Source organism: Suillus paluster (assembly GCF_016628075.1).
Source record: "Suillus paluster strain FC165 chromosome Unknown EDB91scaffold_96, whole genome shotgun sequence".
Taxonomy (NCBI): Eukaryota; Fungi; Basidiomycota; class Agaricomycetes; order Boletales; family Suillaceae; genus Suillus; species Suillus paluster.
Window position 1 is genome coordinate 114,858 of NW_024537656.1, and position 16,505 is coordinate 131,362.

At 46.8% G+C, this 16,505-nt stretch overlaps 6 protein-coding genes across 6 annotated transcripts; 2 read left to right on the forward strand and 4 right to left on the reverse strand.

The window, feature by feature from the left end:
- Positions 1–5,740: 5,740 nt before the first annotated feature.
- Positions 5,741–6,207, reverse strand: EDB91DRAFT_1086486 (uncharacterized protein; the record flags this gene model as incomplete). The annotated part of the gene is made up of 2 exons (XM_041316058.1): positions 5,741–6,057; positions 6,078–6,207. 2 exons carry the CDS (start codon positions 6,205–6,207, stop codon positions 5,741–5,743), a joined length of 447 nt encoding a protein of 148 aa, XP_041171742.1.
- A 1,051-nt stretch (positions 6,208–7,258) lies between these two features.
- Positions 7,259–8,165, reverse strand: EDB91DRAFT_1061204 (casein kinase I delta; the record flags this gene model as incomplete). Its single annotated transcript, XM_041314420.1, has 3 exons — positions 7,259–7,714; positions 7,762–8,036; positions 8,096–8,165. The coding sequence occupies 3 exons, from the start codon at positions 8,163–8,165 to the stop codon at positions 7,259–7,261; spliced, it is 801 nt and encodes a 266-aa protein (XP_041171743.1).
- Positions 8,166–9,071: 906 nt separating this feature from the next.
- On the forward strand, positions 9,072–9,721 carry EDB91DRAFT_1164393 (uncharacterized protein). The gene is made up of 2 exons (XM_041319929.1): positions 9,072–9,388; positions 9,481–9,721. The coding sequence occupies exon 1, from the start codon at positions 9,117–9,119 to the stop codon at positions 9,363–9,365; it is 249 nt and encodes an 82-aa protein (XP_041171744.1). The 5' UTR covers positions 9,072–9,116; the 3' UTR covers positions 9,366–9,388; positions 9,481–9,721.
- A 1-nt stretch (position 9,722) lies between these two features.
- EDB91DRAFT_894280 (uncharacterized protein) lies at positions 9,723–10,906 on the reverse strand. Its single transcript, XM_041328760.1, has one exon. The coding sequence runs from the start codon at positions 10,568–10,570 to the stop codon at positions 9,959–9,961; it is 612 nt and encodes a 203-aa protein (XP_041171745.1). The 5' UTR covers positions 10,571–10,906; the 3' UTR covers positions 9,723–9,958.
- A 119-nt stretch (positions 10,907–11,025) lies between these two features.
- On the reverse strand, positions 11,026–12,832 carry EDB91DRAFT_1253979 (uncharacterized protein; the record flags this gene model as incomplete). Its single annotated transcript, XM_041323732.1, has 4 exons — positions 11,026–11,254; positions 11,309–12,108; positions 12,157–12,419; positions 12,478–12,832. 4 exons carry the CDS (start codon positions 12,830–12,832, stop codon positions 11,026–11,028), a joined length of 1,647 nt encoding a protein of 548 aa, XP_041171746.1.
- A 1,583-nt stretch (positions 12,833–14,415) lies between these two features.
- EDB91DRAFT_1164420 (uncharacterized protein) lies at positions 14,416–16,186 on the forward strand. The gene is made up of 3 exons (XM_041319930.1): positions 14,416–14,655; positions 14,786–14,981; positions 15,032–16,186. The coding sequence occupies exons 1-3, from the start codon at positions 14,571–14,573 to the stop codon at positions 15,810–15,812; spliced, it is 1,062 nt and encodes a 353-aa protein (XP_041171747.1). The 5' UTR covers positions 14,416–14,570; the 3' UTR covers positions 15,813–16,186.
- The last annotated feature ends 319 nt before the right edge of the window (positions 16,187–16,505 follow it).

Sequence of the window (16,505 nt, forward strand, 5' to 3'; positions counted from 1 at the left end):
AGCCAGGTGAGTGAAATGAACCTGTCGCAGGGCCTGGACTGTTTTCTGATGGTGTCTCAACAAATGGGTCGACCAAGTAGCGCTCCTTCTGGTATCATTGAATGGTATTTGTGAGCACTTTTACAGGACTAGTCTGCAGCAAAGGCAAGCAACCCTTGGATGATGTCTCCAAGCTTGGCGCCATTATTTCCTTTGTGACTACATCAGGATTGAATGGCCATGCACCTGTTTTGCAAAATGCTGCTTTGATATTCTCTGGCATCAGTGCCTTTTTGTGGGCTCTCGAATATATTGAGATAAAGTTCACTGTTGTGACCTTTTGCCTCTTTGAACTTTCAAACTGATCTCTCTCTTATGTCCAGCAATGCTTCAGTGGGTCGAAGATAACCACATCAAGGCCTTGATAGACATGAGTGGAATGTGATGGATAACAAAGTACGTGAATGTTATGTGTGTAAGTATAATCAAGGAACTCCTTTGTGTAGTGGAAGTTATGCCCGTTGATGAGTAACAAGCATGCATGCCCATTTGCTTTCTTGCTTGTCTTCTTGTCAAAATCTTCGATCCAAAGACAGCCAATGACACCATTGGTCCAGACCTTCGGTGAATGAGCAATACTGAATTTCTTAAGTCGGTTTTTGTCTCCAAATGATTTTTATGACTCATGATACACTCAGGGTGTTCTCATCATGCCACCTCATCAAAAATGATTTCCCTTTGTAGATCACAGTTGGAGGAATATTAGTGCCATCAGCACATATGGTCACCATGACAGTAATGTTTTCTCGATTGCCATCTCATGGCAGGTGCTGAGTCTTCTGCTTTGCAGGTCCAATGACCCTTTCTTTGAACCCCATTCCTGGTGGGAAACCACTTTCATCAGATGCCCACATGCAGTCTCCTCAATATTATGCTCCTTGATTGTGTTGCCGAGCAGCTTGTACCACTCTCAATTGGTAGTCTCATTTACAGCACGTCCTCAAGCACTTTCAAGAGAGCTGCTCCAGTACTGACCAAGATGAGAAGAATGCCTTTCAATGAAGCGGTTTGTCCAGTTAATCCCTACTCCACTCTCAGGGAAATCATCCTTGAGCCGAGCTTGTAGGATTGCATCAACATGAATCTTGAGTGTCTTGTGGTTCAGTAGGAATGCTCTGCTTGTGAGATTGTGGCAGTACAAAACAATCATGTCCTCTTCTTCAGGCTTCAGCCAGGCCTTCATCTCCATATTGAACTGATAGCAGCTTTGACCTTCTTTGAGTCATCAGGAGACAGTGTTGTGGTTAACGACAACATGCTTCTTGTATTTTGTGAGCCAGTCTTCTTTGACATCCTTGCAGATCCTCTGTAAGCTTCTCTGTTCTTTTTTTGGCTTGTCCTGCTCAATGTTGTATGTCTTGACAGCAGCAGTGATTGCTCTCTCTTTTTCCTGGCTGGCAAGCTGCTTTTTCTTGGTCTGAGAATATGGGCGACACATCTTCTGGAGGAGAGTGGACAAGCAGCATGTTAGACACCTTGCCCAGTCTTAGTAGCAAACTGAAGGGTCTAAACCATATATAATTTATCAATGTTATTGTGTGTCCCTAGTGTTGCCATGGCTCCAGCTTCGAGCCCGGCTGCAGCCAAAATTAAAATGTGGCTGGCCAAGCCGTTACAAATGAACAGCTTACATACTCAAGGGCTCGGCTTGGCCAATTTAGCCATGGCTTGCAGGTCAAGCCAGCTGGCAGCCGTTATATTTAGATGTTTTATAAATATAACCAATAGATTATTTTTAAATACCTATTCAGCGCCAATTGACGCCGCTGGTTATCGATCACACAGCAAAGAGTTAGAGTCCAAATACTTGTCGTCATACAAACTCACTTACTTGCAATGGGTCCGCAGAATGATGTAAGTGATCCGATGCCAAGGTCTGATTATGCACTGAGTCCCTTGGAATCAGCACTATTATAGCCTCAATCGTGCGCGAATGATCAAGGCAGCAGCGAAGGGGCTGAAGAAGTTGCAGTGCACCCCACAGGCGCAGGTGCAGAGGGGAGCGGAGACGGTTTATGTGCTGGATCAGCCATCAAAGTGGCGAAGTAGATTGGCAAGGATGGTGGGATTTAGGCCTGAGGTGAGAGGTGAAGTCAGCAGGAGAATGTGATAGTGGGAATAGAGAATGTGATAGTGGGATAGAGAATGTGATAGCGTGTACAACGACTCCAGACTCCAGAATGTATTCCTTCCCTGCCAAATCATCCAGTCCTTGGTCGAAAAATTGCACTTCTGAGTCTACAACAGACTGCAGCGATGTTACCGAATCTGATCTGTATGAGCTGCATGAGAAGGACACATTTGCAGTATCACTGACTCACTGGAATTGAGACTGAGGTTGGACTCGATCGCGACAATGAAAAATGTGCTGACAGCAGAGAAAAGAACAGACCGATGTCAGAGATGAACTTGTGAAATGTATGATACATTTGTGATGGCATCACAGCCAGAGGTTCCACTCAACAGCAATCACAACAAGCTGATCAAGCTCATCCGTTAGAATGACACTAGGCACACAACTTAGAAATGACTGATTCTGATCCTCATGACCTTAAGAATGATGGCTCTGTTGATGAGCGTCTTGAGAAAAATTGCTTTCTGTCGCTCATCATCAGCATCGCATACAGGTCAAGATGAGTGATCAAAACTCACGTAAAGAATATGAAAATACAGCGTATAATGTACACACTTGAACAATGTTGGAGACTCAACACACCAAAGTAGACTCCTCCCAAGAGGTGCCACATGTTGGTTGCCCAGTTAGAAAGACACATTCAAGAATCACAAGGAAAAACAAGTCAACAATTAAAGCTAGTCTAGAAAAACAGAATGAGGAGGAGCAAGACACTAGGACAAGTATGGGTAGTAGTAGACGAGAAGCAAACATGAGCAAGAATAGAGTGAAAAAGCAAGCATCAATGATCATACAACACCAGGAACATCCGGAACATCATCACATTCTTGCTCTGCGATGATTCTGAGAAGGGCCTCATATTCTGGAGTCTCGAGAGTGAATCCACCGATGGCAGAGGTCAAAAGATCACCAGAGCCAGATGGCGAAGAATCACCAGAGCTTAGGGCGCACATCAAGTCATACTCCATGTCCTTCTGTGAGGCTTGCCAACCTTCAGTGAAGTTAAGTCACTCTTTCTTCAGCGAAAACTTGACCATTTGTAAGGCCTCCATCAGAGGCGGGCTGATGCGATTTCTTCTCTTTGTGTATGTCTCACTGCTGGATGAAAAAATGTGTTCGCAGGGAACAGCAGAGGCCTGTATGGGGAGATAGTCCATTGCAATTGAATAGATGGTCAGAAATATGGGCTGTGTGGTCTAGTCAACACATCATGATCAGCGAAACATAATAGAGACATAGGGCTCTTACCGTCCAAAATGCAAGTAAATTTGTTCCCCATGGGCTGCAGACAGCCGTGCTGTAAGAGCTAAATTCCTGTTCTACCGTTTGTGTGCCACCCTTGTTATGCGGCAGTGTATCTATGTCAGAAAGTCCATAGATTGTCAAGCCTAGTGTTGCAGCAGCGCATGTCTGGTGATCTGACTGTTCCAAGGGTAGAGAGAGTGCGGAGTCAGAGGTATCTCTCACTCTTTTCTTCCACATCTACAGCATATCAGATCAAAGTTGCACTTTTATGAGGGTTAATAAACGCACCAGTTTGAGAATATAATCCCTGGCCTTGTTGACTCGGACCATGTCCCAATTATCATTCATCCATGACATATGAATCGCAGGATCAATGACTGTACAAACACACATGAGAATCAGCCTTGATTAAAAGAAATGCGTGGGACTGACACATGGCAACTCCATATGCTCCTGTGTGGCTCATCCGGTCATGGTATTTATCAGTCCAAGTTAAACCAATGGCAACAAAAGGTGCCAAGTGCGCAAAGCGCTGCACCAAACCCTTCCACTTTTTGACCAACCTTTCGAAAGCTGGAATGGCACAACTTAGCACAGGAGTGCTTTCGCTGGACATGCTTTGCTGGATGGCATGCGGTGCCTAATATAAAATGGTAAGTACATCTCAATTTCGGACAAATTAAGGCCAACCTCTAGGACCACCTCAAGATCTTGCAAAATTTGCCATTCTACTGGCTCTAACTTCAGATGGGATATAGCCCTTTGATCGTTATCATCAAGGAAGTCATCAACAGCCTGGGCTGCTGTTTAGCTAACGCCAAGGATTATGAAATGAGGCCTTACCTGCCGAAGTATTCTCAAGTGATTAAGCATGATGTAGGTCGAGTCCCAATGTGTGGGCTCATCACACAGCAGTTCAACAACTGGGAGCACTATCTCCTCATAGTTGTCATTTCGGAAAATCTTCGCATCATTGCCCAAGCGAATGACGTCTCTGAAGTTATTGCGTCATTTGTTTGACATGCAGATCGCACGCACAATGGCCCTGGCCCAACAGATAATGTCACCTCACAGAGCCGTGATATACACTGCCTTGTCGAAAGAGATGTTGCCAACTATGAAAGGACTGGCAACATCTGAAAGGTCCACAGTAGAATGCTCATCCATGATGTGCTGCACACATATATTGATTATGTGTGGAAAGCATGGGACCCTGTGATCAACAGCATTGAATTTGATCCCTTATTGCAGCAATTGGCAAGAAAGTTCTTCCATTGCAGTCTGGTTATTGGAAGCATTGTCAAGCGTCATGTGTCCCATCTAAACCAAGTCAGAGCATGTCAAACAGCACAAATAAACACTGACATTATGTGTCACACCGGCACACTTGATCAGATTGAAGATTGTTGACCCGAGTGCCTTCCCTGTATGACTACCTGGCATGTAATGAAAAGCGATTAGAGCGCCCTTCAAGACGAGTGCTGAATTGGCATTTTCCCTGCAAGCCAATGGGCAGTAAGTGTGAGGAAGGGGCAGAGCTTAGGATCTGACCAGAGGTCAGACGTGAACAAGATTTTTCCTTGGGCTTTCTATAGGACATAAGACACTGTGTGTTATCAGTAGCTAAACATGGTCACGTTTCATGACCGGGAAGTAGTCACGCCATGCATCTATGATCAGTGAGCAAAATTTCGTGCGGCAAGGAATATCCGACTCCTTTAGATCTTGACGCATGAGACAGAGCAGCCGGCGAAACTCCGGACACTCGACAACGTTAATTGGCTGGAGATGACCGTTAATAATGTTCCATGGAAAATAGATACTACTCACCTGGTCATCAGCTATGATGAATCTAACGATATGTCAGTGCATCTCATTGACTGAAAAGTCCAGCAAAACAGCTTCTGACTGTGCAGGCAGCGAATTGTTGCATACGGGATTGGGGGGAACACCAAGTGTCTCAATTGTACAATCTGGGTCCTGGCTGAGCCTTTCACGCATCTGTGAGATGGTCCAGCCCTCGTCAAGTCGGGATTGCACCTCATTGATCAAAATTGGCCAGGCCACTGGGCCCCAGCACTCACATTCTGCTAGGTAAAGGTCCATGTGATAGACGTACACATGGGTGCGAAGAGTGCCTGTGGTTGAACTAGCAGCGTACATCTGGATTTTCCATGAAGGGTCTTTCTTATGTATATCCCTGTTGGAGTGAGATTGACAAAACACTCCCAGACATGACACTTACTCGCAGGGAATACAGGTACGTTTAAGTGATGCCTCTGTCCTATAGAAGTGGGGGATGTCAACAACTGCCACCCCCTTTCATTTTCTTTTCCCGTCATGGGTGGCCAAAGGATTGGATGGAGTCATAGCGAAGGGATTCACTAAGGTCGTGGCAAAGGGATTGGTTGGGGCGGTTGCCAAGGGATTAGTTGGGGCGGTGGCCAAGGGATTAGTTGGGGTGGTGGCCAAAGGATTAGTTGGGGCAGTGGCCAAGGGACTGATTGGAGTAGAATTGAGGGCACCATCGCCTGTTTGAAGTGGGCTAGGGGCTGGATTAGGTGCAACTATTATGGGAGCACCATCCTCCCCATCATTAGCGCTGATTTCATTGATGTTGAAGAATTCAGCATTGCCATCTTGATATCTTCGAGGACACTGACGCTCTCATTGAGGGCATTGGAGGGCAGTGGAAGTTGCTGCAGTAGTATTGATGGTTGCTGCTGCTGCAGTGGTAGTGGTGGGATTGGGAGTAGCAGCTGGGGCGTCAGCCTGGGTAGCATTGGCATTTTTTCGATTTTTGCTGCAACGGTTGTTCATATTAGTGATGATAGAGCTATAGATACAACAAGCGAATCACCTGTATATATATATAAAACTTCAACCTGGGGAGACCCAGGAAAATCCCAATGTGCGTGGTGGGGAAAAATTAGTTACACCTGGACTTGAGGCTCACCAGGATATTGAGGGTTGCAGGTCTGATCACTATAGCATTAATGGAAATACACAAACAGGACAATGGGATGCACACTGGTACATAATATCAGCTGTCTTCAACAGCATCACAAGTGAAAGGTCCCTAGGCTGTGCTGCATGCCATAGTCTTGAATGTTAGGTAGGGGATGCATTGATGAGTCCGTGAGTAGAAAAGCATAGGCTGAGTTGTTGCTGGGGTTGTGATCATGAGGCTCGAGGCTGATCAAATCCAATAATGATCAAGATTTGAGATGTGACAATTCAGAGCCTGCAGCAAGTTGGCAGCAAGTTGGAAGATAAGAGACATGTGGGAGTCGCTCAAAGAGGAGTCACGACGTACATATTACATGATATCATATACAAACAATTTTGGTTGTCTAATACATGCATGCTCCACCTGAGCTCATCTACAAATATACAAATAATGCCTAGGAACGAAAGCCACTATGAGTCTTAACCAGTCGCCACACCCAAATCTTGTTGAACCCTCCATGTTGGCAATCTGACGGTATCCAGCATTTCTTGATAGTTTCAGAAACAAATCAAAATATATACATCCATCATACTATGCAACGAGTTTCTTTTTCTGATGTGGGGTAGAAGTAGTTGAAGGTGGTAGGGGGCCATTGCGAGGACGTAAACTAGGTTCATGAATCATGAGTGTGTGAAGATTAAAAAATCATGTACTCACACACAAGTTGATTTACGAACAGATGTTGGTCTTGGCAGGCACAGCAACACCGCCTCAGCCACCAAGTGAATGTTGGAGGTTGGAGAATGTATAACAGGGTCATTGGGCTGGATGAAATCCAGCAAGCCAATTTCTGTGGTGCAAAGTCCACAAAGCAATGAGTGAAGATAATCCTAATCAGGATCTTCTGAGAATGAAAGAGACTGCAAGTAGACAAGAAGGTTTGCAAATTCAGAAGGAATACCATCACATAAATCTATGATGGTGGTGTCCACTTTGCACTCAAGTATGTCAGAGGTGGAGAGCTTCTCATGGTTGCTAGTTAGCCATGGAAGGGAGCCAAGCAAGAAATAGATCAACATATATGGAAATGACTTGAGGTCATCACGACGACCTGGCTCCAAGCCCAAGTGGTTGTTGATTGAAGCGAAGGCAGGAGTGCCTGTGAGAGGTTGGCCCCAGCGAAATGGTATATGTGTTTCAGTTGCAGCATTCCAGTACATCTTTGCGATACCAAAATCAATGATAAAGAGAGTTTGCATTGAATTGCCAAGACCCACTAAAATGTTCTGTGGTTTGATATCACTGTGAATGTAGCCGTATGAGTGAATGTACTTGAGGCGTGAAAGCTGGGAAATATGTTAGCATCTGCAATGACCCACTCAAAGTGATGTACCAGCTGGTCTCCTATATTCACGACAGTGTGAAGGCTGAATTTTTGGTTGCGTGCCTTGAAGATATCATGCAATGATGGGCCAAGGAGTTCAAGAGCCAAAGTGTGATATGTTGACTCCCTACCGAACCAAATGACACAGGGGATCCCAACTCCATTTCCAAGTTGTTTCAGAATTTTATATTTGTGCTCCACAGAAGATGGGCAAGAGGTGAGGGGCTCAAGTTTGATGGCAACTACATCATCATTGAGGAAGTTCTGTGCGCAGTATACAACAGCTAGTAAGTGAGGCTTAGCGAGTCTATGTGTTGGATATCAACATCATGTTACAATGTACCATATGACCCAGATCCCAGAATGTTTCCCAGCCTAAATCTTCCGTCAACTTGAGCTGGGACTTTACTCATGCTGTGAAGCCTGCAATAAGTAAGGACAAATACAATATATTCAACAACAGATGGTTGAATGATAGGGTACATGCATGCACTGCGTAAGGAATGAGAAGAAGTGAATCCAAACACTGTTAGCAATGAGATTATTGGTAATGAAAACAAATGTTAGCTTGAGCCGGCTTGTGTGGCTAGCCAGCTGAACCGAGCTGGATATAGGTAGCTTAACTCACCAGGAGAGCCGAACTGCTGACAAACTGACAAAAGCCGAGCCCGAACCGGTCCAAGTCGAGCCACAGCAACACTAAATCAAATTGATAGTGTACATTTCACAACCTTCCACCAGCATCACACTGGCAGATGATTATATGCAGTATCAGTACTTTTTCTTTGATGAAGTTGTTGGCAGAGGTTGTGTCCATTGATTTCACGAACTTGGGTGATGAGGATAATTCAATATGGTCTTGTAGCACTGAAATAATGAAATTTCTGGCACATTACAACACACAGCACAAGATCATAAAACATATTTAGGCCAAGCAGGATCATATATAGAAGATGACTACAAGGTAATAAAATGTTAGCCTGCACTTTGGCCAAATATTGTGCGAGTGTTGTGCTATGGGTGTTTGGCTCAAGTGCCCGTTTTAGACTGTATGTCTGTAAGTGCATGCAGTGGTCTCGAACCAGACTCTTATTGACCCTATCGGAGGTAATAAGGGGGCTTGGTAGTTAGTACTAGTAGTTCGCGAACCACGTTATGGTCCGACTGTCCTTATAACCGTGCGTGAACAAAGTTCACAAGAGCTTAGGAAGATATGAGGAAGAATCAATTATATTTTCCATAAGATAGGTTCTTCCTACATCGCCATAAAGTTCTGCCATAACAATATCCAGCACGTAAAAGTAAGCCATCTTCCTACCGTTCCCTTCAGATTTATCTGATTCTATATCACATCCTTACAAACGATGCGTTTCTACTTCGTCCTCCCGGTTGTTGCTGCTTTGACAGCGTCAATATCTGCTAGTCCCATTGACGGCCGCAACGACGCTGACACCAGCAACGCTGACACCAGCGATGCTTGTCGCCTCTATTGCAACTGGGATCCCTGCTGCAGGGAACAAAAATGCATCTTGTCAGGCGCTGTGAGTACAAGTGGCTATGTGAGTACGACTAGTTCGCGTCCTGGATTTAACCGTGACTCACCGGCATGCTAGTACATCTGGATATGTGTGGAAAAGTGAGTGGCATGTCGCGACAGTGAACTGCAGTGAGTCGTGTTTCTGCTTTCGCATCGGTACAGTATGTTGAGAGCACGACGCGTGACTTACTAGTGGTTTCTTGCCGAGTTGATCAATGCGCATGCTTCTGAACAAATTTCACTGCCGCTCGAGCGATGGATATCTTGGAATAGAGTGTGTCTCAAACAAGTACTTGGATACATAGCATATGACTGAACTACTTGCAATGCAGTTTTGTAGTCTCGTTGCAAGCTTGAACCTAGAAGTCCTCATGACAGTGTCAGGTGGGTACGATCATAGACAGCACGCTGAAACTGATACACTCATAGCTATCCTAACACTGAAATGTGACGAATCTCCATAAGTCACCACGTCCCTTGTTTCAAGATACAAATTCCGGTTAGTGGCACCTGCCTCGAGGAATCAGAATGCTGCGTGACCTCCCCTGTCAAGCCCAAGGTCCAAGGAGATCTATCCCATTCCAAATATAATCGGCTGTATGACCACACATCCCAGACCACGACGTGTCACCGTACCCGCCGCCCATGATGATCTCCGCCCAAGGAAACCTAGTCACAACCTACTGCTCGACAAGCAGCTCCTCGACAACGCCCCCAAAGTAAGCATTCGAAAGAGAATAGCTTCATGGGAGGAGAGGAGGGTCGAAGGAATGTGGACGGATATAGATAGCGCCTTGGAAAAATAGATCTAGCTGTGAAACCGAGCATGAGGAGATTGAGAGGACTGAGGAGGTGTGGTGGATAAGTGGAGACGATGGGGAGGTTCGTCTGATAACAAGAGTGGTGGATGTATCGCATGTCTGGTCCCCGCTCCTCCATCATGCCTGTTCGTAGCTCAGCTATCTCCAAGAGGCACAGGGGAAAATTCAGAATACGGACCAGTAACAAAAGTAAATCAGAACAACACAGCGCACCTCGCGTTCCGGACATATCACTCCCAGGCTCCTTTTGAGACACCATAGACTTGTTCGTCACAGGTCGAGGGACCTGTGGACCTGGATCGATGTGTATCGTCCAAACCTCCCCAAGAGGGCTAAAAGATTGTGCGACGAGGAAGCACTGGTTAAACGGCATGTCGGACGTATGTTGTATGTTATGGCGGTGCGGGGGATGCAGGGTGAAAAGCTTGGCCATCGACTGCGGAGCGGAAGGATGTTTCATTCAAGTTGGGGTAGAAGGGGGCCGTTGCTGTCAGGCGTAGTGTGAATCCTGTCAAATGAGTCCAGATCTTGATTGACCGCATGAGTGCAAGTTCATTCTGTTGAATGAAGAGGAACATGGAGGAAGATGCATGGATAGAGACGGAGAGTGACAAGGTGTTGCAGTGCAATGACATTTGACAGTGCGGTGTAATTATAGAACATTAATACAAGATCATTGATTGGTTCTTAAGGAGCTGTTGCCTCGTTAATTCACAAGTTGAAGAGCTTTATCGAGACTCGTTTTGGTGGAGGCAGTGTGATGCATCATGCTTGCAAAGATTCGAAGGAGCGGCAGCGAAGGGACAAGTAGGGAGCTCGTGCATATCTAAGCCTAAAAGTACAAATGCTAACCACAATCAATACAACGCAAACAGAAAATATAATACATCTTCTTCCTCCCACAACCTAATTCCATCATTTCGCCCCATCACGGACGATACTGACGAATTCCTCTCTCCCATCATCCACTTGATGCCTCTCCAACAACACTACCGGAAGCTTCGGAATTGACTCCATGCCAGGGGCGCCCATTGGGGCGGCGATGCCCACAATTCTCGTCGCTGCTTTCCTGCAAACTGGGCACCGACTACAGGAGCCGTATGCTGCGCACACCGAGCAAACAGCGTGATTGCAGGGACGAATACTACAAAGTAAGCGATCAACTTCATGTGTGGACGAACAAGGTTTCGACACGTACACACAACCTAACATATTAATCTGGCATTTGCATTTCTGCAGAGGGACGTGCGCGCCTGGTTTGTAAGTGACGCTTGACCCCGCACCCAACTTCTGATCCATCTCAGAGACAGTCTTTACCTGCTTAAACCTGGCAGATCCATGGACGTCGGTTGGCACTTCATTGAAGATATCGAAAAAGGGAAGTCCTGCTGCGGCATATGTTTTGACATCAACCGGGGTTGGAGGTGCCAGCATCTTGGTGATATCTTCGAAGCGGGCTGAGTTGAGAACTTGCACGTTGAAGATCTTCGCTCTCCCGACGTCCCAGATACGTGGGTTATTGTGATCTTCGTTTATGGCCTGCTTAATCGTCCCGCCAGCGCCGAAACTCATCATTGGCGTCTCTTGCCCTGTCCACCCTCCTCTTGGGTTATACATTAGATAGAGGGTCGTTTCAGCTCGAATATCGTAGTCCAAAAGTGTTCGGCGGCTGTCGAGGAATGGCCACGAATTCGTCTTTGATAAGCCGTATTCGATTCCATCATTGACTAGCACCCGGGATATGAGTCTGCCTATAGTATCACAACTGTCTGTCCAGACAGTGATTGTCTCTCCCCTTGGGAGATTGACGTGAATCCGCATGCCCCCGGAAGTCCTAGATGGAGCCACCTTGAGGTTGGTCATCGTCATTTCAGAGCCGACGGAGAGTCCGAGCTCTCGAGGAGTGTGATAGATATCCCTTCCCTCAAAATGCACCGAATCTTCGTAAACTGGTATCACCTCAAATTGGATACCGCCAGTTGTTTCTGACCCAGTGATCTGATTCTCTCTCAGCCATCACTAAATCTGAAGAGTCAAAAAAATTACCTGATGCTCGATTGAATAACCCGATCCATAGGGGACAGCAACGAACTGCTTAACCATACCCGGACCAGTTGCGATACCATCTAACCATGGCTGTTCAGGTACAATGATGTAATCCTGCTTTTTCTCGACCCCATTCTGTCGTTTAAGCAGAGTAGCCATGTTCGGAATCATGGGTTCACCAGTGATGCCATTGACACCACCGACGTATATCCGAATAGCGAATGGTTTTTTGCTTGTGAACTGCAACCACATTGCTTCCCGTTCTATAACCCGCATCGACATGCGATAAGTGACATAGTACCGTAAATTGACCCAACGTACGGTACATTGCGAAGAACAAACCGCCCTTTTCTACCATATCTTGTGGCAAGACATGAGAAAATTCGGCAACATTGTAAAGCGGGAAGCTCCCTAATCCTGGTGGAAGTTGGTTTGGCTTCCCGGTGTCGGGCACACGGATTGTGCGCTGGAAAGAAATTGTAAGGGAACCAGAATCGATAGAGAGGCGGGAACGGTCGCATTTATTGCCAGAGGGTACAAGTTCAGCGGTTAGTGGCTCGTGAGGTACACAATGGTTGAAGAAAGTAATTAGGGGTTCATCCTGGTTGATTTGCAAGTCATTTTGATCATACGACGATTTGCCAGAGGTCAACTTGACACGAGAGTGCCTCGGCATAGTTGGGATGTGCATTGCGTAATTCATATTCGTAGATAGACTCGTCAGCAGTCGATGTCGAGGAGTCGAGACTGTCGAGTAGATAATGGTGGAGTCACGGTGCACAGAAGTACTTAACTGGAACAAATTGATAAGCACAGCCACCGCTTGATTGGCTTTACGAACCACGAACGTTCCATAGTATATCATTCTGTCCTTCGTCTATGGTTATGGTATGCCCGGGAAGACTACAAACCAATCCCCTACAGCACTACCCATCAACAAGATACAACTCAAGCTTGTCACGTATCAGGATTCAGATAACGCCAACAACTATACTGGTATTGAAATCTGACAGATCTCCAAAAGTAACCGCGGGCCTCGTTTCTGTTTCGAGATACAAGTTCCGGTCAGTGGCGCCTGCCTCGAGGAATCACCAATCATTAATCAGGATGCTGCGAGAGGTGTGACTTCCCCTGCCAAGGACATCTATCCCATTCCCGATGTTATCGGCTGTATCCACACCTCCTAGACCACGAGGTGTGACTGTAACCACAGTGCAAAATGATCGCAGCCCAAAGAGAGGTAAGGCTATTGCTCGATAAGGAGCTCCAGAAGAAGACGGCTCCAAAGCCAGCGTTCGAAAGAGAAGAGGTTCACGAGAGAGCCTTCACTAGACAATCCTGCTTCTAGTGTTTGCGCACCGCATATATAGAGCATCATCAACGAAAGGAGGTTGATAGTGGAATCTGATATCGTGAGTGGTTACGGTTTGTTGATGGTACGACCAAGGTTTGAGGTGCTGGTAGCTTCCTGGCGAGACGTTTCAGTTTGGGATGCCTTTGGTAGATTTGTAGCTCGTGTTGGTGGGCAATGCGTCCTGTGTGCGAAGGGTGTCTGGGTGGAAATGAACTCGGGTTCGTATTCATGCCGAACACCGATATCGAGCTGCGGCAATTGATCACCGAGAATGGGCCTCTGTGGCGAGTGTTCAGAACTAATTCTACTCGTCTCGATGCAGCGAAAGCGGACGATGTCGTTGGTGATGACCCCGGTGAATTTAACGTCCTGTCAAGGAAGCGCTGCATAAACGGCATACCGGATGTATATTGTATGTTATGGCGGTGCGGGGGATGCAGGGTGAAAAGCTTAGCCATCCACTGCGGAGCGGAAGGAAGTTTTATTGGGGTAGAAGGGGACTGTTGCTGTCGGGCGTAGTGAGAATCTTGTCAAATGAGTCTGGCACGACCGGATAATAAGACAGGATGTCGTGGGAGAGAATAAATGAATTGGGGTTTCGAAGAAGCAGCATGGGGTGGAAAGAGCGAAGTATGCCAGATAAGCCAAAGGACTGTCAAAGATAGGCTAACTGATAAGGTAAAATGGAATACGAGACAGCTCACCGGACCTTTTATATGAAGAAGACAAGGAAATAGAAGTAATCTAGAAGTCGGTGAAATGAGAAGGAAGTGAACCGTCGGGATGATTCGAATGCCGAGTTAACGGAGTGCACAGTGAGCTTTTTAAAGGTGTTGAGTCGCATGGGTGTACGGGTATCTTGGTTGACCGTGAGAAAGCATGCTTGACAGTAATTATAGTACGGAATTTCACGGAGCTGTTGCCTCGTTGTTAGTTCAAAAAGTTGCAAGGTTAATTGGCAAACGTTTTTGGTGACTCGCTTGGTGTTCTTGTGTCCCTCCTATTCGGCTCCATCCTTTTACTAATTTCCAATCACATTTCCTTTCTTTTCCCTGTCATCATGTCCTCTGCACCAGCGGCTACTTCAGCTGCACCTATTTCCACAGCGGCGCCTTCTACAACAGCGGCGCCTACGACAGCACCTGGTACTACTTCTCCCCCTACTTCCCCCCCTACTTCTCCTTCTACCTCCCCACCTACCAGTCAATCACCAAGTATCTCTTCCCCCTCTTATTCTCCTCTTCAGTCCACAAACAGTGCTAATACGACTTATAGTTTCATCTTATACAACTCCAACAACAACACCGACATCCACCACCCCAACAACAACCCCAACAACTTCGTCTACCTATGTCTCCCCTTCTCCAGCCAGCAGCAGTGCCCAACCAACGACAACACCTACCACGACTTCTTCAACACCAACGACAACATCCATGACCTCCGTGGCGACTCAAGTAGCCACCACGATTGCGTCAGTCTTCTCTTATCCATATTTTAATATACACCCTTACCCCATCCCAGCACAACAAATTCAGTCGGTTCAACAGTATTCATCACAACACAAGTATCCACATACACAACAATCCCAGCCCCAAGCCCTGTCGTTACAACCTCCAACACAGGCGCAATCGTAGGTGGCGTAGTCGGAGGCATAGCAGCAATCGCCCTCCTCGGTCTCCTCTTCTTCTGTCTACGCCGACGCAGACGGCGAGACGAGTTCGACGGCAACTTTGACCCAGACCGAGTCATCAGCCACCCTTCAGGGGGCGGTACACTCCCACAGGTCGATCTCGGAGATGAGAACGAAATCACACCTTTACCCTATCCTGACCACGGGAGCATGCGCCAGTATGGAGAAAGCCCATACCTCGCTGCTGGTGCTGCAGGCATGGGCGCAGCTGCTGCAGGGGCAAGCATGCGCCGTACGACCAGTCCACTCAGCTCCCCCTCGCATTACTCCGACACCCCCACCTCCCCAGGCGAGGGGTACCCCTCTCAAGGTTTCATACGCCCAGGACCAGGACAATACTCCCAAGGCCAGAACCTCTATGCGATGCAACAACGAGATTGGGAAAACCCACGCCCACTCACAAGCCCCGCCCCGAGCGTGAGTAACACCTCCAGCAGCGGTCGCGCCATGAAAGAAAGAGAGGCACATCAGGGGCTCGGTCTCGCTACCCAACAGGAAGTGGACGCTGAGGGCAGTGGCGGTGGCGGTGTTGTGCAGCATGAAGATGCAGGGCCGAGTGAAGAGGGTGAACCGAGAGATATTCCTCCTGCGTATGAGTCTATCAGGCCTTAGACTCGTCGCTTCAAAAGCCATTAATCGTGTTGTTATGTGTACGTGAGGCGATGGACCCACTTTTGGACGTTCATACGCTAGACCCTTTTTTCTTTCTTTCTTTCGTCTTATTCGTGATTTCAGATTGCGGTGTCGCAGCGTTGCAGAGATTTTTGTTCATCATAACGATCCGTGATACTTACCCTCTTCGTACTCGTTCATCTCACGCACGCATCGTCATATCACTTTTTGTTCTTTGTACTGTACAACTCATGGCCTCTGCGTATATAATCGCACTTTCGTTCGCCCAGCCCGCGTAGTGCGTACCCGTACTGTAGCTCGATTCCTTAGACTTGGAGTAATTGATTGTTTTTTATTGCACGTGATCAAACAAATATGTGTAAATACACTTTTTAGAGAGGCGCAAACAAGTTGAACTCATCTACTGCAATGAACGAACGATTTCAAAGAGCCACGTCGTGAGCAATACTTCCGGCGGAGTATCTGCCAGATGTTGTTCACTACGTATCATTCATATTCCCCGAGTCCCGTGTTGCTCTCAACTTGGAGGAAGGCATCTGGCAGGCATGCGACGAGTTATCGTTCTAGTCGACGTGTACCGCCGAGTAGAGTGATCGCTCGTTGCATGTCAATGTCGATATTGGTGGTAATGGCGCTGAGGGTTTGTTTAGAAAACAATTTCAGGCGCCCATG

Bases quoted from the DNA above. Each gene is read 5' to 3' on its own strand.
- EDB91DRAFT_1164393 (XM_041319929.1), top strand. From the start codon at position 9,117: ATGCGTTTCTACTTCGTCCTCCCGGTTGTTGCTGCTTTGACAGCGTCA.
- EDB91DRAFT_894280 (XM_041328760.1), bottom strand. From the start codon at position 10,570: ATGAAACATCCTTCCGCTCCGCAGTCGATGGCCAAGCTTTTCACCCTG.
- EDB91DRAFT_1164420 (XM_041319930.1), top strand. From the start codon at position 14,571: ATGTCCTCTGCACCAGCGGCTACTTCAGCTGCACCTATTTCCACAGCG. The intron at 14,656-14,785 runs GTACTACTTCTC...TACGACTTATAG, and splicing joins GGCGCCTACGACAGCACCTG to TTTCATCTTATACAACTCCA. The intron at 14,982-15,031 runs GTCAGTCTTCTC...ACCCCATCCCAG, and splicing joins CAAGTAGCCACCACGATTGC to CACAACAAATTCAGTCGGTT.